Genomic DNA, 16,913 nt, shown 5'->3' on the forward strand with positions numbered 1-16,913 from the left:
TAAGAAGGAGCCAATGTGGATCTGCTTTGCAATGGAACCAGGTAGCGGTCAATGGAAAAACGAGCTGCTTCAGTCACAGGTGCAACTGTCCCTGTGTTGAATGGAACATGAGTATCTCAATGTACTTATTTAAAGAAAAAGTCAAATTCCAGGCCTCAAAGATTGTACATGCATCCCTGGTCACTTGTGAACACAGCCACGAAATCCATGTCAGGGCAGCTAGCAAGGGACAACAGGAAGTGAGCAAAAAGGCGGTCCGATCCCTGGGCAAATTGCATCAGCTCCCCATGGGGATGCCAGCCCCCAGGTGGGACCTGGACATACCCCAGAATGACAACTCACCCCCAGACTACGGGAATGGGATCCCCTGGAGAAAATGGATGCGTTGGGAGGGGGCCTCTATGGAGATCCCCCTCCCCCCAGCCCCAAACCTCGCCCACTCCCGGCTGCCCATTCCGCAAAAGCTTCCAAGCATTCCCCACCCTGGCCACCCTGTTCCCAGGGCGGGACTCAGCGCCCTAGCTTCCTCTGGGGTCTCCAGGGGAGCTCCCGGGCCGGGCTGGAGGCTGGCACCCCCGCCGGCCGCCCTCCCCCTTCCCGGGCGCGGAGATGGGCTCTCCCGCGCGCTCCCATGATTCCGGAGGCACTTTCGCTTTTCCATATATAGGAGGCCGGCCCGCCGGACGGACGGACGCGGCTGCTTAAGGCGTCCAGGGCTCTCGCGCGCCCGCCCAGCCCGCCAGTCGAGGAGGAGCCGCCGCCGCCCCCCTTCCCCCCGGTCGGCGCAGGAGCAGGAGCCCGAGCAGGAGAGCGCGTCGCCGGGGCTGCCCAGGGCGGAGCCATGAACGGGGCGCTGGAGAGCCTGGGCGACCCGGCGCTGGACGACGAAGCCGTCTTCATGTTCACCTCCGAGTCGGTGGGCGAAGGGCACCCGGGTAAGAGGAGCGGGACGGAGGCTCGCTGGGGTTCCTGCCCCAGGGGGGCGGCGGATCGGGGCCTCGCCGGCCGGCCTGGACTGCGCGCAGTCCCGTCGGAGAAGGCGCTCCGGGGCGCTCGAGAAGCCCCGGGTCCCCCGTGCACACGCGGGATCATGTGCTTGCAATGTCCCTTTGCAGCTGGCTGATCTGCTTCTGCAGTGCATGATCCGCCCCGTGCCCAGCGGGCCCCGGTTTGGTTCCCCCTTTCGCTCATTGAAATCCAGCTGCAAGTGGACACGGAAAGGGCATGATGCAGTGCGTGCAGGCTAGGTTTGGCCATGGTGGGCAGGATCCGGCCAGCGTGGTCTGCTCCTGAGTTGGGCAAGCGGGCCCCGGTGGGCCTTTCGAGTCAAGGCGCATGGCACCGCTGCTTGGACCGGTGGCTCAGTTTCCCCCGCTGTAGTCAGGGTCGCATGAAAGGGCCCCGAGGCTGAAATGGGACCTGTCAGGCGCTTGTTTGGTATGAGTAGGCCGGTCATCATAAGCTGGCGCTGATGGTTGGAAAAGCAGGATACAAGTGGTTTTAAGACATGGGTGGGATGGCTTGCCCTCATCGGACCTCAGAAGCTAAACTGGTTCGCTACTTGGATGGGAGACAGGAATGGGGCCCTGTGGCTCAGGGGCAGAGCATCTGCTTGCCCTGCAGAAGGTCCCAGGTTCCAATCCCATCGTCTCCGGTTTAAATGGACCAGGTGATGAGAAAGAACTTCGCTCAAGAGCTGCTGCCAGTCTGAGCAGACGATACTGGCCTTGATGGGAGACGAGGGGGCAGGGTTGCCGGGTCCAGTTTGGGAAACTCTTGGAGATTTCCGGGGGGGGGGGCAGGGACCTCAGTGAGGTACGATGGCATAAAGTTTACCTACAAAGCTGCCATTTTCTCCGAGGAACTGATCTCCATTGCCTGGAGATGAGCTGGAATTCTGGGGTATTTTCAGGTCCCACCTGGAGGCTGGCGTCCCCACCACCAAGGAAGTCAAAGGCCCACCATCTCTGCTTCTCAAGGGCTTTGAGAGGCCCTGGCTGGGGTTGTCATAAGTTGGCGGCAACTTTATAGCGCATCATAGAGTTGGAAGGGACCTCCAGGGTCATGCATTTCCTGCAGCATGCAAAAGCAGCATGCAGGAAATTCATTTTCACACAGGCAATGAATCTCAGGGAACAGACAGATATAATATATATATTAAAATGACAAAATGATGCATTTTATCAGGTGCTCCCTTTGGCATGAAGGTAGCATGCATGTTTTTTTTAAGTTACACAGATCCATTCGTCTCTCAAAGCTCTTTAGGACAAAATGTCCTGCATAACTCAGAAGTCTACAGATTCCCCACCATGCGAAACTGAGTTCTGTGCAGAGCTCTGGCTTCCTTTTGGAGCTTCAGAGGAGGGCCGCATTCATCGAGCGCCATGCTGTGCTTCCCTTCTGGAATTCCTCCTTGTGCTAACTATATCATAAAACTGTAAATCATCGCTCCTAACAGCTGGGCCTAGCAGCTCCAAGTCCCCTGGGGGTGGGGGGATAGGGTTACCAGCTCCAGGTGGGGAAACTCCTGGAGATTTTTGGTTTGAGCCCGGGAGGGACAGAACCTCAGTGGGGTACAGTGCCACAGAGTCCCCCCTCCCAAGCAACGCCTTTCTCCAGGGGAACTGATCTCTGTTGTCTAGAAATGAGCTGTAATTCCAGGGGATCCCCAGGTCCCACCCGGAGTCTGGAATCCTTCATTTCGAGACCCCTGTCTCCCTCTTGGAGGACAGCTGCAGAGGACCAGGACGTGAAAGAAGAGCGGCCTGTCATTGTTCCTTCATTTCAGCGGCAAAACAAAGGGTTAAGAACGACGTTACTTAATCAGGCAGCGAGAACAGTTATCAGCAGGTTTTGTGTGCTGATGGCCCAGCGCAGGTCTCACGCTCCCAGCTGGTGGGAGAGAGAGAACTGGGCTTTCGGACAAGGCCAGCCAAGGCACTCGAGGGTGTTTGATGTACCCAGGTGCCTTCCGGCCATCCAGAAAGCTTGCACCGTGATTCAGGGCTCCCCCCCCCCCCCCCGCGGTTGTGTAACAGAACAGAATTTTTTTTAAGGACAGGTTTAGCTATTAGAAAGTAAAAACAACATCCCCTTGCTCTGGGAAGTTCACGCGGGTGTTTGCGCATGGTTGGACTTGGCCCCCTTTCCAAGGCATTAGCCGAAGGCCATGTGACGCTTGTTGTTAAGGATAAACCCACTGCGGTCGAGCTGAGGCTCTCCACCAGACAGAAGAGGTTTGCCCCCAGTTTACGGCAGCAGATAATATGAAGGCGGCGTTACGCACTGTGCCTTAGGATCATGTTCTTCGACCCCGTTAAGATCTGCTTAGCTATTTTCATGATCTTGCATGTAGTGCAATTCTGACCTTTGCTTTTGCCAAGGGATGTTTCTCTTGACCTGTTTTAACCTGTGTTTTAATGTAGCGGTTTCCCACTAATCTCTTTCTTTCCATCCCTTGCAGGTGTTCTGTCCTTTTGACCTTGCTGGATTGATGTATACTTTTAGGGATGCCTGTTGTGGCTAGAGACTTGCATGCGCCTTAGCCTGGGAAGACTGAGAGCCTGGCGTGTTAATTAGCACAACAACATTCAAAGTGAGGGGAGGCGTTGTGAGGGTAACTTTAGCCTGCTTGTAGCTTTGTTCGTTAGTCCAGCAAGGGAAACCCTTACTTCTGTTCACCTCTTCCTTCACTAAAGAGATTTCTTGTTTACAATGGATCTGCTAATTGGGAACTTGACCACCCTGTGTGTTGTTGAATCTCTTCGAGTCCCACCCGAGATGCCTTGTCCTGTTCTTTTTTTGGAGGTCCTTTGCACACATGCTCAGGCGAGCAGCAGGACTGGGAAGTAGAGTCATGGCAGGAAAGGATTTTGAGCGATGTCCTGTTTCTTGCTAGGATGTACCTTTTGGTCCCTGCCCTTGACTTCCTTGTGTGCTCTGTTGTGTGAGATCACAGGTCCCCAACATAGTGCCCTTGGGCACCGTGTTGCCTGCCAGTGCCTTCCCTGGCATCTGCCAGGTTTTCTTAGAAAGTGGGCAAGACCAAAATGGGCGTGTGGCCAGTAATCCTCCTGATTGGCTGTGCAGGGCAAAGGCTTCCTGTTAAATGAAGCTTCTGATGAAATGCTGGTGAGTCCTATAAGAGTGGAGCATTCTGTGGTTGGCTCTGCCTCCTGCGGCAGCTGTTTTGTGTGTCCAAAGTCCAAAGGTGCTGTCAGGGAGTCCCAAGCTGGACCCCATGTGTTTCCCGGGCAAGTGTGCACAGCAAACAGGCTTTTGTAAAATATATGTGTAACATTTGTTAGTGCAAGTTAAAGAATATCTATTTGTTAATGGGCAACCCTAAAAGTCTAAAAGTCAGCAGGAACACCAGCTGAGCTATCTAACACAATGAAAGGTTGCATGAGATGGCACATTCTTATGTCCATGCAGTCTCAGGTCTTAGCCTCCGCTTTCTCTCCGATGTTGTCTGTTTACAAACAGGCAGATCGTAGTTGAGGCCTTGTCCCATCTAAATCCAAGTTAGCTAGCTAGATTTCCAAATCCCTAGGCATGGTGTTCCTTGAACTTGTCAGATCTTGGAAGCTAAGCAGGGACAGTATTTGGAAGGAAGACCTGCAGAGGAAGGCCATGGTCAACCGCCTCTCCTCGCTTGCCTTGAAATCCCCTTGCTGGGGCCTTTGTGAGTTGTGTCTTTATGTATGTAGTAACTTTGGCAGGTAGTAACTCCATGCATAAAACTCCATGAATAAAAGTGATTTTTAATGGCGACAGCAACAATAATAAAGAGATCTCGCCTTAGCACAAGGACTGAAAGTTGGCACCGGGCAATCTGATAGCATTCTGAACACACCCCTGTTCATGACCCCGAAGGCTGGGAGGGGCAGCCATCTGTGCCAACACTGCTGTCTCTAGCCACCCTTCTATGCTGTGGTAATGTAGTGGGGCATCAAAATAAGCACATTGAGGGCATGCCAATGTTACATGCTTAACAGCAGGTCAGGGCATGAACTTGGGCGTTGCTGGCACCTCACTGACGGGTCTGTACTGGAGCAGAGTTGGCATCGGCCTGAGTATTATGCCAACTCTACACACACAAACACACACACACACACTTGTTAACATCTAGCTTTGTGGGCAGGTCACAGGCCAGCCTTGTGCTTAAAATGAAATTGCCAGCCATATGAATCGCTGAGGGCCACACCATCATCCATGTGTCTCTGTTGCTTGGGCAGCCAGATTTGGTCCAGAGACGTCCAGTCCCTGATCTCTGCATTTGTGCAGCAAATGCAAAGGGGGCACATTGCTGTATCCTTCTTTCATCTGGAGAACCAGGGTTGAGCCCTTTGGTGCCATTAAGACCCACACAGTTTTATTCAAGGCGTGAGCTTTTGCATGCAGGCACACTTCCTCAGTCAATGAAATGGAAATCTCCAGACCCCACGTATAAGGAGAGAGGAAATTAGCAGTAAGCATAATGAAAATGTTCAACAAATATGCAATATAATGTGGATGTTTAGATAACGCAATGAGCAGCAGTATGTAATGTGATTTAGAATGGGAGATTAGGCTCTAATTCTCTGGCCTCCGGGACAGAAGACCTAACTCAGTGGGGCCTGTCACTTGTGGGGCCACCTCTATGCTTGGGTGGAGATGGATGGGGCTTGTAACAGGTCTATTTTAATTACTTTGCCCTACAACTGGGAATGCATCTGCCATTGATCACTAATCTTGACATTTTTATTCCCTCTATATCAAGTTCTTTCAACTAGAGTTGAACCTAAAGGACTGATAACCTTATGAATGCAGCTTGTAATTCTAGTAAGGCTCCTGAACCGGCTAAACATCTTCATTATACTGCCTATTTGTTGAATATTTTCACGATGCTGTTTACTAATTCACTGCTAATTTATTCTCTCTTTACATTTGTAGGCTAGTGATTTCTAATTCATTTTCTTAAGAAGTGTGCATGCACATGAAAACTCACACCTTGAATAAAACTTTGCTGGTTTGACAGGCCTCAAAACTTTGTTTCGCTGCTTCAGATCGATACGGCAACCCACCAGAAGCTTCTGCCACATCTTTTTAATTTGCCACGGGCAATCAGAAGGACAGGTGCACCTGTGGATCTTTACAGTTTATAATTCATGTATTTTAACCACCAACACAAGGTCAGTCCATTCAAGAGGTGAGGCTTATACTATGACAGACTGCAAGGTGTGTGTGATTTATTTGGCACATTTTTATCCTGCTCTCCTACCAAGTAAGCTCTGGGTGTGTCGCATCAGTTTCCGTCTCCTTCATTTTATGCTCCCAACTGTTCTGCAAATTAGGCTAAAGCTGCAAGTGACTGGTGCAAAGTTAGCCAGTGGGGCTGAATGGGATTTTTGAATCCAGGCCCCCCTGCTTCTAGCCTAAGGCTTTTAACTACTACACCACACGGGTTGTAGGTTTTGAAAATCGGCACAGCGAGAAGAAATGCGCAATGTGGTCTTGTCTCAGACATACCATTTTCTATCTGCAGTAGAGAATGTTCAAACAAGCCATTGGAAGGATCCAGAATGCGTTTTTCCACTTCTAGGGAGGGTCCCAACTAAGTCTAGGTTGGGCAATACCTGGAGACTTTAGGGATGGAGCCTGGGGAGGGACGTCATGGGAGTACATTGCCACAGAGTCTCCCCTCCAAAGCATTGCTTTCCTTCCGGGCAACTGGTCTAGGCCATCTGGAGATCAGCCAGTCAGTCAGTCAGTAACCTTTTATTGGCATAAATCATAGGTCAGCAATGTCAGTGTTTGGTTCCAGAGCTTGTGGCCGAGCCCATTAAGTCAGGAGGGGCAAGAGTGTGGGCCCCTGGGGAGCCCTGGTTGGGAATCTCTGTTCTAAGGAAACCTGAGGATGTCAAGGGAAGTGAAGACTGGCTTTTACTGGGATGGATGCACATTCAAGTCCTTGAACGGTCTTCAAGAATGTTACTGTACTTTAAAATCCCACCTTGAATATACTTAAGGCCAGTTTACATCCCAGTCCTCTCCAGTTACTCCAGTCTCAATCCACTGAAATCGGCTCGATTTATGGATATATTGAACCCATTTCTCTGCCCCTGGAGAAGCCACAGCACCTTGCAGCAGACGCCTCCCCTCAATGCTCACAACAATCACCCTGCGAGGTAGGTGCGGTTGAGACACACCTATTGAGCTTCCACAGCAGAGTGGAGATTTGAACCTGTCTCCCTGTTCTGAGTGCTGTAGCCCCCACATCACAGTGGCTCTCTGGGATCGCTCTGCATTGTTTTGGAGGACTTCTGGGTTCCCGTGGAACAGCTCCACAGAGAGTGGCAAGTGCTCCGTTATCCTTGATATCATCCAGTGGAACTAGGCTTCATTTTCATCCCCTAAAATTGTGCAGCAAGAGAATCATCTGCTCTGTATTTGTTTTTGTGGTTACGTTAATTTGTCATCCCCCTCAAATATATACCAAGTGTAATGGAAACTTTTGACAGTTCAAAGGTGGGAAGGTTGTGTAACCATCTGGCCACGCGTGCATGTCCCTGTTATGCAGCTGCCGAGAAAAGCTGGCAACCGGCTTGGGGCAAACATTTCAGGGGAGACAAGTTAGTTCCCATAAGTGACGGTTTCGCATCATCCCTTCCCCTCTTCCCCAGGTTGGTTTTGGCGATGCCAGGCTGGTGTGCACTTTAAAATCTGGAGCAAATCCAGATTTCCAAAGTTACAACTTCTTTTGAATTTGAAAAGGAATTTCCGTCAGCTTAACACAAATGACCGCTTAACAAAAAGGGCTCTGCTTTTAGGCTGATTTGTTTCAATGAGTGTTGACTGGAGTAACTCTGCAGGGAATTGTATTGCTCAAACCACAAACACATCCAGTTACCATTGATTCTTTCAGGCTCTTCCTGGTTCTGGGGTCCTCTCCTGTTCTCATTCTCCCTGCCACATTTCCTCCGCCAATTCCTTTCTTCACAGTTCTGCCAGGCCTACGGTTGAGGCCTAAAACGGTGTCGAAATCCTGATCTCCCCGTTCAAAACGCCAGCTAAATTTGCACCAGAATCTGAAACCTAGCCTTCTATGAACCCTCCCACTATAAGAAGGAGGCAGCTTGGAATTTGTTTAAGGGATCTCTCATGGATTTTAATGTTATCATGATTTTATAGCATTATTTTATTGTTTTAAATATGTCGTTACCTGCTCTGAGCCCCTGTGGATGCGTAGGCTATAAATATTATTGATATTATTGATGATGATGATCACTTCCCTTAAATGCCCTCCTTTCTTTCTGGCCTGAAGTGGTGAGTCCAGGGTGACCTACGTGGGTGGCAAGTGGAGGCTCACCCAAGCAAAATTTAGCTTCCAAACCAAAAGGGGAAAAAATCCGCTTCATGTTCATTCATTACCTCTGTTAGCATTCTATAGCATTACAGCATATAAGTGAGAAAAAGTAAAACAACTGGAGATACATATAACAACAACAGAACTATTGCCTTAAGATATTCTAAAAGAGTTTACTTCTTTTATTTTACATTTAGATTTTAATACCGCCCCTCACGACAGACTGTCTCATGGCGGTATACAGAGAGCTCTGTGGGGGCATAAGCAAATAAGTGGTCCCTCAGGTGGGACTCAGGCTGCATATAGCCTTAAAGGTAAAGGTATCCCCTGTGCAAGCACTGTTTTCATGGCAGACTCGATACGGGGTGGTTTGCCAGTGCCTTCCCCAGTCATTACCGTTTACCCCCCAGCAAGCTGGGTACTCATTTTACCGACCTCGGAAGGATGGAAGGCTGAGTCAACCTTGAGCCGGCTGCTGGGATTGAATTCCCAGCCTCATGGGCAGACAGCTTCAGACAGCATTTCTGCTGCCTTACCACTCTGCACCACAAGAAGCTCTTTATAGCCTTAAAAGTCAAAACCAAAACCTTGAACTTCCACCAAAATTTTTGCAACTGTGGATGTAATTTCAGGTTAATAATCTGTAATCTTCTGTAACCATTAATAAAGCCAGTAAGGGGTGCTGGGAGGAGCTGGGACTCACTGCCTCACCACCAATCAGGTTGGCTGTCCCATTCCTGATTGGCTGTCCATCCAACGAACGGCCAATCAGGAAGGATGCCCCACCCCTGGTGGCATTACCCTCCAACTTCTTCCATTTGGAAGAAGTTCCAGGCTGGTAAGCAGGAGCTATGAGGGAGGGCAGAGGGCTGGGTTAGTGGGGAGGGAGTCCCTGCCAGTGCTCCCACTGCCCCAAGCAGCTCCAGCCGTGGCTTTGCCAGGCCTTGGTAGCGCTACCGGGGAAGGGCAGACTGCCCACGGGGGGGTGGGGATGGATGGACTACCCACTAGCACCTCCACATCACCCCAGTAAGGCCTGTCTGAGCATGGGGGGGAGGGGGTGGCCTAGCACCCATTGCATTCAGGGATACAATGGGCTTTCCTGCTAGTCGCTTAATAAGTATCAAAATGCACTATCCCAATTTGCCGATCCCATGGAATGTGATAAAGAGAGAAGTTCTTCACGAGGAGCCTCTTGAAGCTCGCAATCTAGAATGTTTTGGGTTCCATTGGGTAGGTCTGCTGAGCATAAACATTGACCTCTCCTAAAGTGGAATCTTCTGGTATCTCCCAGCCAGCTCCTTAGAGGGGACAACATTCATCCTGGCCATCATGAAAGCTCTACCCTGGCAAGAGTTGTCAAGACTGCAGAAATAGCAGGCCATCTTTCCATGATGCATTTGTAAACCAGATTTGAGAGGAGAACATATGTGACGTTGAGCAGGAAAAAGATTCGAATATTCAAAATCTAATCATTTCTGTTTCAAAGCAGGAAATTTGATTGAGTCATTTGAGATGAGAAAAAAGTCGACTGCAAATCCAATTTGGGTGATTTTTGACTCAATAACAGAGAACCAGTTGGCACAATAAGTGTAATTTTTTAAAATGAGAAATTAGACAGCTTGGCCCACTTCTAAGATGTATTTTAAGCCAATATTTAAAAGTTATGATCCAGGCCTTAGTTTCCAAAAAATGTTGGCCCATTTCAGTGCAAATAGTAGCCCCCTTCATATTGAAATGTTGCATGTCAAGAAAAAGAATGTGATGGAGCCCTTCTCCAACATTTCATTTTCTGCATGAAGGGACTTTTGTAGAAAGACATGAAAATATCCACTTGGAGCCCAAGAGGGTACAGCCTGGATTTACATTTATCCTTGTTATTATTTACTTTATATTCCTTTGTTCTTCTCTTCACAACAACCCTGGGAGGTAGGTTAGGCTGCGAATGTGTGACTGGCTCCAAGTCATCTTGCAGGCTTCCATGGCAGAGTGGGGATTTGAACCTGAGTCTCCCAGATCCTCAGCTGACACTTTAACTACTATCTCATGCTGGCTTTTGTTGGGAGAGCCCAAGAGGGTATGGGCCCAGACATAAATTTATCCTATTTATTGTTACAGTATCGGGCATGGTTTCACACATTTTTGTATACACAAACCTTGCATGGCTGAAAGCAGGCTACTGTAACTCTTCCTCCCCACAGATATATTTCTTTATATACGGACAAAATATTTTTGAATGGAAGATGATTCCATTATGGAAGCCCCCACCAGTAGTGGTACAGTCCAGACAAGAGTTGGCAGGTCCCCCTGGGACCCAGTGGGGAATGAGGGGGTAGGATGGCTTGATCCAGGTTGGGAAACTCCTGGAGATTGTTCTTTTTTGGGAGGAGGGGAGGAGCCTGGGAAGGACTGGGAACTCAGTGGGGTACAATGCCAGAGAGTCCTCCCATCAAAGCATCCATTTTTCTTCAGGGGAACTGCTCTCTGTAGTCTGGAGATGAGCCCTAATTCCAGGGTATCCCTAAATCCTGCCTGTAGGCTGGCATTCCCAGTCCAGATACAAGTCTTCCCTCCTCATTGGCTGTTTGTAGGCAATAGGTCTCAGGACAAACCGTCTTGGTATTTCTTCTCTAGCAGCTTCAGCTAGCTAGCTACAAAGGCAGTTCAAAGGTTGCCCACCCTAGCAGGACATGAGTTTAGGAAACACAAGATCAACCTCCTCCCCAAACCACTTTTTAGCAATTATAGCGACGTGTTAATGTGTTAATCCTTCCCAGCGCAAGCACTTGCTGGGCTTGCCAGACGTCTGCTTATGGCAGGAAACAGCCCGGCAATCTTGGCCACTTCCCTCCAATGTTCCATTCGTCTGTGGGCAGAAACAGACTGGTCAGATTTGGGGGGGGGGGGCAGCAGCTGTTGTCTCCGTGTGCTGATGTCACTTCTGGCACAACCCGGAAGCATTCGCTGGCAGGGGCTTCTGGGAATTGTAGTCCATGGACATCTGGAGGGCCGCAGTTTGACTACCCCTCCCAAACTCATATGGTCCATATGAGTGAATACTAAAACGTTGTCCAGCACGGTGCCAATGCTTCCAGGTCATACAGGAAGTGATGTTATGGTGTGGTACCAATGTCCTGCTGGCTGCCAAGCTATGCCCGACAACCCTACCTGCTACGTAGAGAGGATTTACACTAATACGGAATAAATTTGTCATATGTTCCAATGTGAAGGCGTACAGAATTCAAAGAGGGCTGCTGGGTCCCTTCTGGCAGGGGGTGGGGGGAATTACCAGGAGCACAAAGGAGATCCCTCTGACATACAGTGATGCATCCACATGCTGCCCATGTGACACAGAAGTGGTGTCATCACGTCTTGGGTTGCAAGGCGACGCTCTGGTATTTGGGCAAAAACTCTGGTAAATTTGGCTTCTACCATAGAGCTTTTGCCCAAATCCCAGAGCATCGCTCTGATGTCCTGGATATATGAGATCACTTCTGAGTTGCGTGGACAGTGACGTAGATACATTGCTGCACATTGGATGGATCTCCTTCATTTTCGTGGCAAGTCCCCCCCACCAGTCGGCCGGCTGATTGGCAGCGGGGAAGGGGGGACTGGCAGCGGAAGTGGGGTCTGGTGACCCAAGACTTAAATGTTATTTACACCTTTCAGATTTTTGATCAGTACGTGGCAGGAAATAGCTAAAGGATGTTTTGCGCATGCATCTGAAAGTGTCCTTTGCTCTAATTGCGGTGCCGTGGCAGGAGTCGTGTCAGAAGAGTTTGACAGAGGGATGCAGTGTTACACTAAAAAACAGAGTTGTCACGTAGTGGGATGATACACTCTATGTTGTGTAGCAGGTGAGCAAAAGCAGTCTAGGAACAGGGAGTGTTTCCTATTTCTGACCGTGGCGTCAGATTTCTGAGAAGTCACCAGTCAGCGAGTTAATATTGGCCAATCCTCTCAAGTAACAGCGCCCACGACTTATAGATGCACGAACATGCCTTTGGTGGAGGCCCAGGCGCAAGGAGGAGGAGCTGAGCTTGCCTTGCTTTGTGCACTGCTGGCATTTCAGAGATCCCCGGCTCGTGGTTTAGGTTTTCATTTTTGAAAGAAAAGAGGTCCCAAGAAACAGGGGTTAGCAAAGGTAGGTCTCCAGCTGCCCGGCTTGAAATAAAATAGCCTGCCAGGCTGGAGGGGAGGGAAGGGGGGGGGTTCCCCATGCAAGCTGAAGAGAAGGAAAACTGATTTCCCCCAGGTTTGAAGCACAAGAGGCTCCAATGATTGACACACACCTCTGGCCGGTTCCTCCAGAGGGAGGGAGTTTTCCACTCCCAAGATCTAGCTTGTATGTCCATGCACAGTTGTTGTCTGTGTGCCATACCTTCAAAGGCTAATCATGAGCTCGCCTTCCTTTTGGCTGGAGACTCATTGATGCAAATGAGGAGACCTGGGGAACTGGACAAAGTGGGCCTCATGTGCCTCAAAGGGGCTTACAATCACCTTTCCTTTCCACTCCCCACAACAGACACCCTGTGAGGTAGGCTGGGCCCAAGGTCACCCAGCTGGCTGCATGTGGAGGAGGAACGGGGAATCAAACCTAGCTTGCCAGATTAGAGGCTGCCGCTCTTAACCAAGATCCCAAGCTGGCATGACTTAGTGCTTGAGGTAGTGGTCCTCAAACCTTCTGGACTGGAATCCACTTTTAAGTTTACTCTGCTTTTTCTGTCCCAGTGATGGAAGCCAGGTGCTTCCCAACTATGAAAAATTAGAATTTGTGAATAATGTTATTCCATTCCCACCAACAACTGTCGGAGCACTTACTCTAGCTTTGTATTAACAGCTACTTACTGGAACTATGTACTGTTTTTAAGACTTGTGATTTTATTATTTTAATTTTGCACAAATGAATTTTGTGTTGCAAACTTCCCTGAGCAGCCTACACATTAACTCAGCCTTTCTCAGCTTTTTTACTGTAGAGAAACCCCCGGAACATTCCTCAGGCCTTGAGAAATCCCAGAAGTGGTGTGATCATGCAGAATATGGCTGGAAAGCATAAGTGTGGACATGCCCACCAGGGTCCCTTTGCCTTCTCACCCCCTCCAGGCCCACCATTTTGTGAGGGGGTTAATATGACCATATATGGTGATATCACTTGATAAATGTTTAACAAATGTTAAAAATATATCAGAATGAATTAACTCCCACCCATTCAGGAAACCCTTCCAGGGCCTTCAAGAAACCCCAGGGTTTTGTGGAATAAGTCATCAGTCATGAATGGTAAAGGTAAAGGTATCCCCTTTGCAAGCACCGGGTCAAGTCTGACCCTTGGGGTGACGCCCTCTAGCGTTTTCATGGCAGACCCAATACGGGGTGGTTTGCCAGTGCCTTCCCCAGTCATTACCGTTTACCCCCCAGCAAGCTGGGTCCTCATTTTACTGACCTCGGAAGGATGGAAGGCTGAGTCAACCTTGAGCCGGCTGCTGGGATTGAACTCCCAGCCTCATGGGCAGAGCTTTCAGACTGCTGCCTTACCACTCTGCGCCACAAGAGGCTCTCATGAATGGTACAGGACTCCAAAGTTCAGGGGGTTACCTGTTATCTCCCACAAAGCCAGAGCGGTGGGGAGTAATGGGTAGAGCTGCTTGTCCCAGCCTGGTGACCTGGGGGATATCGGAGAAGGGGCAGGGATCCGGGAGGCTTCCTTCAGTTCGTACTTGGTTGGGAGACCACGAAAGAAGGCCAGGGTTGCAGTGCAGAGGCCAGCTATGCTAAATTGTCAGTTTGTCTCTTGCCTTGAAAAACCTGTGGGATCAACGTAAGTTGGTTGGGTCTTAATGGCACTTTCTGCCACCTGCTCCGCTTAGGCGACCCCATAACATGGCCCAGATGTTTACCGGAGTCCCTTGTCCCTGTTTGCCCAGACCAGGGGTAGTCAAACTGCGGCCCTCCAGATGTCCATGGACTACAATTCCCACGAGCTCCTGCCAGCATTCGCAGGAATTGTAGTCCATGGACATCTGGAGGGCTGCAGTTTGACTACTCCTAGCCTAGACCATGGCAGTTTTGTCAGAGATGCATTGGTGATGTATGCCCACCTGGGGCTGCTGTAGAGGAATCCTCTTCCTGACACTCTTTGAGAAACACAAAGACATCACAGGGCGAAGAGAAAGAAAATGAGCGCTGACCCTTGGTTAGCCACTGCTGGTTATTACATTATTGCTGTGACTACCTTATTATCTTGGGCAGGGTTTGAATATGCAGAGAGAGCAGAGCACCAGGCTGCTTTAAGAATAAAATAGGTTAATTTATCAAGCAAAACCAGTATGTATCGAAAGGACGAGACAGAGACCTGACTAGCTAGGCTATCTACAGGCATTTTTCTGATCAACTGCCGTTCTGCAGGCAAGCAGGGAGGGAGTGTGCTCAAAATGCAGGAAGTCTCCTGTTGTTTCAGTCAGGACACTGTTGGGAATCATTTGAAAACCCCTATCTATGCTAAAAGAGCCTCTTGTGGTGCAGGGTGGTAAGGCAGCGGATATGCTGTCTGAAGCTCTGCCCGTGAGGCTGGGAGTTCGATCCCAGCAGCCGGCTCAGGGTTGACTTAGCCTTCCGTCCTTCCGAGGTCGGTAAAATGAGGACCCAGCTTGCTGGGGGGTAAATGGTAATGACTGGGGAAGGCACTGGCAAACCACCCCGTATTGAGTCTGCCATGAAAACGCTGGAGGGCGTCACCCCAAGGGTCAGACATGACCCAGTGCTTGCACAGGGGATACCTTTACCTTTTATCTATGCTAAATATCCATCTCTCCTGATGCCCCCTGCAGGACACCCTTGATATTCTGCTCAGTTACACACACTGTAGGTCTCCCATAGGCCAACAGTTCTTGCCCCTTTTCCCATTGGTGTCTGTAGCTGTGGTTTAAGCTGCTGTTTTGTTTATTTCCATCCCAGCCTTCCCCCAGTTACTTCTGGGACAGTGCATGTGTCCCCCCCCCCCCAATCTTGGCCTCCCAGCTACTTGTGATGGAGGCTAGGCTAGGCTGGCAGAGTGTATGGTTCTGGATTGTTCATTGTGAGCACTGGCAGTGAAACAGGGAATAGTGTGTATCTGCAGGTCATGAAAAGCCTCACTAGCTGATTTCTGTATCTTAAAGGCCGGCACAAAGGGAGCTCTGTAAGATCTGGACATCCCTAGTAGGAGGGGCAGCCCTGAAGTGAGAGAATTCCAAGGGCAGTCAGAGTGGGAGTTGGGAGGTCAGAGAGAGAGAGAGAGAGAGAGGGAGACTTGGTATTGGAGAGAGGAGATTTGGTGGAGGACAGAGGAGATCCTCTGGACCAAACAGGGTCATGTGTCTCAGAAGGATGGGGGAGCCGGGGCTTCCTCAGCACTCACAGGTAACACAGGCTGCTTGTGGACTGAAGGAGAGCCCAGGTGTCTCTGACAGAACACGAAGTTGAAGCTGAATGTTAGGCCAAAATGGTCATAGAGACCTCACTGCTGCAAACCAGGAAGACCAGGGATAGAGAAGAGAAGAAGTGGGTTTGTACCCTGCTTTTTATTATCCAAAAGAGTCTCAAAGCAACTTACCTTCCCTTCCTCTCCCCAGACCCTGTGAGGTAGGTTGAGCGAGATTTATCAGTCTGAGGTCTCAGTCAACCTGTCTTACTTTGGTGGGCTTTTGGATATAGTGAAACTGCAGGGTAGAGATGGTTTCCATTGGGTCAGATGCTTTTAGGTTGCATAAACAAAGACAAGAACTCCTTTCCTTGCTTTCAAAAGTCTGAATTGGCCTTGGGACGCCAGCATGCTGAAGAGAAGAGGAAGGGGGCCACTTGCATTTGTCCCTGACCATAAGCTTAACTTAAGACTGCATCTTCCATGTGATGCAGGCTTTGCTTTCTCACTTGTCTAAGTTTGGCAGGTTACAGTGGATGAGCGATAGGGTTGTGAGTGTCCTGCATAGTGCAGGGGGTTGAACTAGATGACCCAGGAGGTCCCTTCCAACTCTATGATTCTATGATTCTTTAGCTTTGACCCTTTGGCTTCTCTCAAGGCACTGCAGAGATTTCCACGGGCTTAGAAGTGTCTGTGCACCCACTTTCCCACGTTACGGTTTTGTGCCACTCGCAAACGTTGGTTGCTGACACTCAGCCCTTTTTCTTCCAGACAAGATATGTGACCAGATCAGCGACGCCGTGCTGGATGCCCATCTGAGCCAAGATCCAAACGCCAAGGTGGCTTGTGGTAAGAAACCCACCCCTTTCATCTCCTTGTTACCCAAATTGAATCCCTTTAGGGGAATTGTGGGAGACTTGAATATTTATTGAATATAATAATAGCCAAAGGCTGGGTAACTGTGGGATCTTTCTACCAATGTCTACGGGGTCCTTTTCCCTGGTAGAAACCCTTTGAAATAAAGATGACAGCTTAATTTGCACTCAGAGAGATTTATTTGGGGGAAAAATTGGTGTACATTCTAAACGTACAAGTTTCTAAGAAATAAAATAGAGAAACATGCGAGATTTGAGGCAGGAGCAGGTGATACTTACCTATTCCAGAAGATTT

At 49.5% G+C, this 16,913-nt stretch overlaps 1 protein-coding gene across 1 annotated transcript in view; it reads left to right on the forward strand.

The window, feature by feature from the left end:
• The first annotated feature begins 517 nt into the window (after window positions 1-517).
• Window positions 518-16,913, forward strand: part of MAT1A (methionine adenosyltransferase 1A) — a 35,755-nt gene continuing 19,359 nt past the window's right edge. The window contains exons 1-2 of the mRNA XM_077350846.1: window positions 518-935; window positions 16,515-16,592. Of these exons, the coding sequence (XP_077206961.1) occupies window positions 842-935; window positions 16,515-16,592 (172 nt within the window). The 5' untranslated portion in view covers window positions 518-841. The remainder of the gene's footprint in view (window positions 936-16,514; window positions 16,593-16,913) is intronic.

This window comes from Paroedura picta, chromosome 8 (genome assembly GCF_049243985.1).
Source record: "Paroedura picta isolate Pp20150507F chromosome 8, Ppicta_v3.0, whole genome shotgun sequence".
NCBI lineage: Eukaryota > Metazoa > Chordata > Lepidosauria > Squamata > Gekkonidae > Paroedura > Paroedura picta.